Here is a 7578-nt window from a genome sequence, read left to right on the forward strand (position 1 = left end):
TTTCTTTCATCAGACCAAATGATCAGGAGTCCACCAAGGGGGCATGGCGCTTTTTCATTTCGCATGTCAATATATATATATATGTGTGTGTGTGTGTGTGTGTGTGTGTGTCAGCCTAAGCATGGCATCTTCCTTCTAATCATGGCACTCACTCCTAGGGCTACTAAAACCTTGGCACTACCTGTTGAATTCTGACTGGTTGGTGGCTTGGTGCCATGCACACCTACACCAACACCAACACCAACACCACAGGGGAGGGGCGGGCCACACCACACACCACCATGACAAATTGAAAAGAGGGAGGAGGGAGTAGGAGTAGGAGGGTACTTAAGTACAACATGATGATGCCCTAAGGTCTTTGACATGATGCCAAAGGGAGACAAGACATTGACTCCATTGCTTCCCTTCTAGACAAGCTAGCTATCCATGGGGACTATATGTGCTAGTAGCTCAACTGGGACCCCTAAAAGAGGGGGACTGATCAACTCCTCAGCATGAAGCAAAGTTGGTTTCCTTTCTCTAATGGAAATCCATCCATATCCTCTAGCTAGTGCACTGTTAGATGTCTTGAGATCCATGACTTGTCTTTACTGTTCTAGCACAATTCAACTCCCCAGGCCCTGAGGAAATAATTTCCCATGAAAATCTTGTGTTCTACTACAAGTTACTGTTGCAAGCACACCAATTCTCTTAAGCTAATAACAGTGATTATTCCATGCCTTTATGGCCACCACATGTTGATGTGTTTTCTTAATTAATCTTGTCCGAGCGAGGCTCCAGTAGAGGATGCATGACAACTCAGATGCTTGCCCGAAATTGGGATATGCTCCAACACCACATAAATATACAAACACACAATTAATTTATAGCATATTTGAGTCGTCCAAAACCACACACAAGCTGCCATCTTTCGGCGCATAACAATCAAGTTGAGGAGCCCTAGCTAGAAGAAAACAACAAGAGGCCGGCTAGGACCCACAATCTAACCACGTCCCATTTAGGATAAGGTTTCTTGACATAAAACTACATCAAGGGACTCGAGTGAGATCATGGCAAAAGTGTTTTCAAATCTCCCCTTTTGAGATCTTGTTTGTAGTTGGGACATCTTGGTGATGGTGACTCACATGGGGAGCCTCAGCAGGCCAAAAAAATTAATTTATTTTTCTAGCTAGCGTTAGTTCTTTAGCCTTTACTCCTAGGGGGTGAAAAATAATAATTATTCTAGATGCCTTGTGGTAAGGGTATCAGCATAGGCAGTTTGTTGGGAAATATGATGGTTCATCAGCTCATTGCTTCTAGTCGAGTGGTTGGGTGTCCTACTTAACAAAGTATGGTTCAAGGAAACCTTTGGGGCAAATGTCCGCTTGGTGGTCATTCAGTTTGTTCTGTCTCCTTCTTTCAAAAGTGGTGGCCACTTTTGAGTAAATATAAACAATGTTCTCTAACCTGTAGTGATCAATTATTGACCTCTCTGAACTACATATAGATGCACCCCCTGTGATTAGGTATTATGACGACATAGAATTATCATCTATGCAGCTATAGGCCCTGTTTGGTTCAGCTTTTATCGACGGATTCTGTTGCCGCGCAGCAGAATCTGAACCAAAAGGCGAACCCAGCAGAATCCGATTCCAGAAATCCGCTGCCAAAATCTAAACCAAAAGCTGAAGCAGCCCAGGACGTGCTTTCCAAAATCTGATTTCGCTGCGGGCCAAAATCTGAAAAAGCTGTATCGGCTGGTTTGCCAAATGACTACATTTTTTCACATCAGATTTTCCACATCTGTTTTTTCATAGAAGATTTTTCGCAGCTGCTTTTAGAAATCCACAGCCGAACCAAACAGGGCCATAATCCAACTATCGATGCATTAGTTTGCACCAGTATAAATTATTTAGTGCCCAACTTTGCAACTGCCTAAGTATTATTATGAGATTGCTAAAATTGATTGTATGTATGAACACTAACCTAAGAATAAGTGGCCATGACCTACCTTAGCCATTTCCACAATTATGTCCAAACAAAAGTAGATGATAGTACAAGACAATGCATAGTCCAAAAAGAATCTAACTCTTTGAGTGTCCTGGTTCACAAAGGAATGTCTTAGTAGTACCAAAGTGGAGTTAATGTATGACAGCCATGTCAAAAGTGATTGGAAAAACTTAATATAAATAGTACCAGGTGGTTCATTTCTGCATCTTGGAAAGTGATCGCAACCTCTTTCTGGTCACGTGCATTGCAAGTTGTCTCGACAAGGAGTGCTAACTCAAGGTGGCAATACATGCCAAACTAATGAAGCCAGTACTCATGCTTTCAGAGTGGAAACAATCAATTAGCATAAAACATCTTGGACCAGCCCAAACAACTCACTGGACCACAATTACACGTTTCTAATAAATTCTAAGAAATCCGCAGGCAATAAAAAAATCAGGCCACCGAATATTTGTTAAGCATAAACAAAAAGCTGGCCAATAATTCCAGCATACACTTAAGGAGTAAGCGCCCTGGTGAATATGCAGACCGATGTGCAAAGATTCTTGTAGTATAATTGCGGGAGAATCATATTCGTTTCCAACTCAAGCATAGCCCCTACATGTGGACTACATGATACTCTTTGGGTGCTTAATTATTCAATGCTGCAAAGATTACAATTGCCTCAGGAAATCGGGACAAGAAAAGGACAAGTACCCGAGTTGATATCAGGATAGACACCTACCGAAGCAACTCATATATTCATCTGTTTTGTTTATCAATATTTCTAGCTTTACATCACCTTCCCCATCACATCAACCACTACAAGAATTTGGCAAAACTTGAACCCTGAGAAGTTGCCGATTAGTATCCTACTCCCTCCGTTCCGAAATAATTGTCTTTCTAGAGATTTCAACAAGTGACTACATACGGAGCAAAATGAGTGAATCTACACTCTAAAACATGTCTACATACATCCGTATGTTGTAGTCCATTTGAGATGGCTAGAAAGACAATTATTTTGGAACGGAGGGAGTATATTCTAGAAGGCAACCAGTTGATGTACTTTTAGTAATTCAAAACAAGCTAATTAAGTGTCAATTAAGTGGACATCCCTTTCAGCTAGCTAGCTTCTTAGCTAGAAATTTCTTCCTAATCCACATGTATTCAAGTACCCTAGTCAGCTTATCACTATTTTCAGTCATCAAACAAAGACAAACATAAATGGCCGCCTAGACTAAAGTGTGATTAACTTGCCTGGTCTAAATGAAAAGGATTTGGATATGCGCACTAGAGGGTGGAGAGGGGCCAATATGCGTCACCTGCTTCTTGTCCTTTTACCAAAAGACTCAATACCTACGTGTACTTGGGCCACCAATTAAGTAATCCCACGAGCAACACAAGATCCCAAGATGATGCAACCCTAAATCGTCAGTCTCACACATCATGCAAAATTAATGGCCAAGTTGAGGGATGATGGCATCTCAATTAAGCTGGCAATGAAATGCTAATTTGATCTGGTCACTAATCAGGACAACCAAATTAACCCAGAGAGATTGAGGGAGGTCAGGTATATGTTGATGTTTTGTCAGCTATAGATTTGTCAAGTAGATCGAGCTGGCGCTGGCGCGTAAACTAATATATCCGCATACGATAGTCACGGTTATATTGATTAATTAGGGCTGTGCACTAAACTAAGCTAGTTGCCTGTCTGGAGACATCCTATGAAAACCTTTGTACATGCATCTCCCGTACAATTATAGCAGTAGATATAGATTTGTTTTTATGTAATGACGCCTCATCACGCTTCGCAAAGTAAAGCTACCCCCCAATGACGTGTAATGGGCATTATACAATCTATCATCAGTTTATCAAGTAAAGCTAAGACCCATGGTTAATTTAAAGAGACTAATCCATCTTGACCGACCCAATCTTTACATGATGTGGATTTGATAAACCAATAGTTACAAATGACATATATGTACACGCGACAAGTGTTTAGTAAGTATGCAAATTTTACGACGACAGTCACTTACCAGCGGACCCCGGGGAAGGAGTACAAAAACATCGGTTCATGCGCATGTAACCGCCGATAATATAACCATATACGCACGGAACAACACCGACAATCGTGTCTTATAATACGGTCTCAGGGGCGGGAGAAAAGGGGGAGGGCAGAAGGAAAAGCGGGGGCGGTGCGACCGCGCATGACAGCTGGTGGGCGCGAAAGGCGCTTAATATAAGCGATACGAATCTTAGGATGATCTATCATCATCCACCTCCTCCCCTTGCTGCCACTGTGCACATGTTGACTAATTAATCCTAGTTTAGGTCCTAGGGACGCCTACCAATTAACAAGAGATAGCAAATTAGCCATTAGTACTACCAGCAGCAGTACTACTAGTACTGATCACATGCAGTAAACAAAACCCTAGCGTAAAGCACAACCCGATCCTATTGGCCGCCATGCGCGCCTTTTGTACGTGGCCAGGTCGTGGCTGCTGTCGTCGAGGCGGCCAATGGGAGCCCACGGACCGCGGGACATGTGTCGAGCTGGCAGTGGCCGGAGGCACCCAATGGGAGCCCGAAACGTGGCCCGTTCGGACCTGGGAGCCTCTCTGTGCGAGGGGGTTCCGTTCGCCAGACATTACCATAAAAAGAAATCTCCGGACTTGCTGTTCTCAGCCACTGTGTCTGTGTTTGTGTTTGCGTTTGTGTTTGATTACCGCACCGGCAGCAGCACAAGTACCCACTACCCGGTGTCCTTTGAGTCCTCGCTAAGTTGCCATAAGTAGAAAAATTAGCCAGCGCGTATGCGTGCGTGGACTCCTGTTGCCTCGGCCACATGCGCGCACAGTGGCACGCCGGATGAGCACTACACGTAACAGCGCAAGAATCAAGAAATTAGAGTCAAATTTGAGCGTGCATGGAGGAGCACTAAATATAAGTCTTTTTTAGACATTTTAAATGGATTACAGCATACAGATGCATGTAGACAAATTTTAGAATATAGATTCACTCATCTTGCTTCATATGTAGTCATTTGTTGAAATCTCTACAAAGACTTATACTCCCTCCGTTTCTAAATATAAGTCTTTGTAGAGATTCCATTATGGACTACATACGGAGCAAAATGAGTGAATCTACACTCTAAAATGCATCTATATACATCCGTATGTTGTTCATAGTGGAATCTTTACAAAGACTTATATTTAGGAACGGAGGGAGTATTTAGGAATGGAGGCCTAATTGCCTATGCATGCACCCATGCATGGTGAATTTGTGACTGCATAGTGGAGGGCGTGCTGTGGGGTTGACACGCAGGGTGCGGTGAGCAGTGGCGGGGTCAGTGGATATCGCACGGCCGGTTTGGCCGGGAGCGAAGAGGCGCTGCACGGTGCGCCACACGCAGGCGCCTTTTGCATGCACTCGGAACAAGGTTTGTTCCATCACCCATGCACGCACGCACGCACGCACGCACGCTAGCTTTGGTGGTGCACTCTTCAACGCCTTGCGTGCGGTGTCGCGTCCAATCACCCATGCCCATGCGCCCACGCCCACACGTACTCGCTCGCCCGCTCGTGATGCATGTGTATCCGTAAAATATGCAGGTAAATATTGCATGTGTACATGTACGTGTGTGGTTATGGCCGGCCTATATGGGTAACTGTCGACTGCAGCCAAAAGTGGCCTTCTCCTGGGTTAATTCTAGAGCAAGTAAGATTGTTACTGGTGCTAATTGGTCAGCACTAGTAGTAGTAGTGTGCCATGCATGCTGAAATAGGAGATTGTCAATTAGGGCAACCAGACATAATTAAAAGGGGGCAAACAAAGTTTATTAGGTGACATGATGGAAATGGAACAAGCGGGGAACTGACTCATGGTGCACTCACCTATCACCAAGTGCCTGCCGCCTTGATTATAAATGGATGTGCATATGCATGCCCGTTTAGAATACACTTGCGTAATTGTCATGCATGTGAACATCCTTGATTGTTTTTTGGTTGTTTGAACTCTCCTTCACAATTTTATTTTTTTGCTAAATAAATGGATCCTTCACAAATCAAACACATGTCCTCGTCGATGGACGTACCGATTGCGATTAACACATCAGCAAGAACAAGAAAATGGGTGATATTGATCAACACTGCAAATGGCAGAGATGGATGATGGATGGGTGAATGGGTTTGACCAAGAATTTACAAGGCGTCATCGATCGACCTCGGATCATATCAAGAACGTACGGGAGGAGTTGGTTCGGTTACAAGGCGGTCGGCCGGCTTAACACTCCAAAGCTAGCCCGGAAGCTAAAAATTACTTATACTTTACTTACTACCGCTAGCTAGTTTAATTACCTAGTAGTACTAGCGAGGATCGATCGATCGAGCTTTGGTTCGGACGCATGCAGGTACTAGTGGTAGTGCGTGGGTGGGTAATTCATCCCTTCCTTTTTTACCGGAGCAACAGTGTACGCGGCTCTCGATCGACCGGAGTCGTCACAAGCTGAGCTGCAGGTCCAGCCCCAGCGCGTCCTCGGGCGCGGCGGCCATCGGCTCCGGCGCCATCACCATGCCGGGGTATCTCGGGAAGCTGGCGGCGTGGAGCCTCCGGCCGTGGTGGTCCACCACGTCGGCCTGCACGACGTAGGGCGCCGCGGCGGCCTGGGCCGCGGAGGAGGCCGTCGGCGCGTAGGAGAACACGGCCGGCGAGGCGGAGGCCGGGGTGGCGCGGCCGGAGGGGAAGACGCAGCCGTGGGAGACGTGGAACTGCTGGCCCTGGGCGCCCCCGGCCACCGCGGCCGCGCGCGGGGAGAAGTAGACCCAGCTGGTGGGCCCCGTCCCGCCGTCGCCGGCGCCGCCGAGGAGGTGTGGCGGCTGCGCGAAGGCGGACACCATGGGGTTCATGCCGCCGCTCCGATGGTACAGCGCGCCTCCCCCGGCCGCGCGTCCCGCGGCGGCCGCGGCCGCCTGCAGCTGCGCGCGCTTGAGCTGCTGCCGCTCCTTCTTGTGCGCGTTCTGGTGGCCGCCCAGCGCCTGCGAGTTGGCGAACTCGCGGCAGCAGTACTGGCACTCGTACCTCCGCCCCTCGCCGCCCCCGCCGCCCGCCGCAGCCGCCGCCGTGGCCGTGGTCGTGGTGGTAGACGAGGAGGAGGAGTCGGAGCCGCCCTTCTCCGCCTCGGCCGCCTCGTGCTCGGCCGTGTCCATGGTGGTGTGGTTCTCCTCCGCCGAGGAGAAGTGGAAGCCGAAGAGCTTCAGCCTGGGGCTTGTCATGCTCGTACTAGAGGAGGAGAGAATTGAGCAGAGAGGAGATGGAGATGCTGCTGCCCGTCAAAGCCGGATGTGCATGGGCTGTGGCTGTGTCAGGTGGGCAGGGGCAGTATATATAACACCTGGAGCCGGAGGCGCAAGCAGGCACAGTAGTCCTCCCAGTGGATATAGGTGAAAGAACTCTGCATGTATGATTTGAATACATACACACGCATCTACAGGGGCTCCTCCCTCCTCTCCTAAAACATTATTTATATCCCCCATGCACTTTAGAGAGAGAAGGACTGTACAGATGCAAAGCAGTAGTAGTAGTACCACTGCTAGAAGAGATAGAGAGAGAAGG

The 7578-nt window shown here is 47.4% G+C and overlaps 1 protein-coding gene across 1 annotated transcript; it reads right to left on the bottom strand.

Annotated features, from left to right (window-relative positions):
- Window positions 1–6048: 6048 nt before the first annotated feature.
- On the bottom strand, window positions 6049–7331 carry LOC119266745 (zinc finger protein GIS3-like). The gene has a single exon (XM_037548022.1). The coding sequence runs from the start codon at window positions 7236–7238 to the stop codon at window positions 6465–6467; it is 774 nt and encodes a 257-aa protein (XP_037403919.1). The 5' UTR covers window positions 7239–7331; the 3' UTR covers window positions 6049–6464.
- Window positions 7332–7578: the final 247 nt, after the last annotated feature.

This window comes from Triticum dicoccoides, chromosome 3A (genome assembly GCF_002162155.2).
Source record: "Triticum dicoccoides isolate Atlit2015 ecotype Zavitan chromosome 3A, WEW_v2.0, whole genome shotgun sequence".
Classification (NCBI taxonomy): Eukaryota; Viridiplantae; Streptophyta; class Magnoliopsida; order Poales; family Poaceae; genus Triticum; species Triticum dicoccoides.

Coding starts and splice junctions, on each gene's coding strand:
- LOC119266745 (XM_037548022.1), bottom strand. CDS start 7,238: ATGACAAGCCCCAGGCTGAAGCTCTTCGGCTTCCACTTCTCCTCGGCG.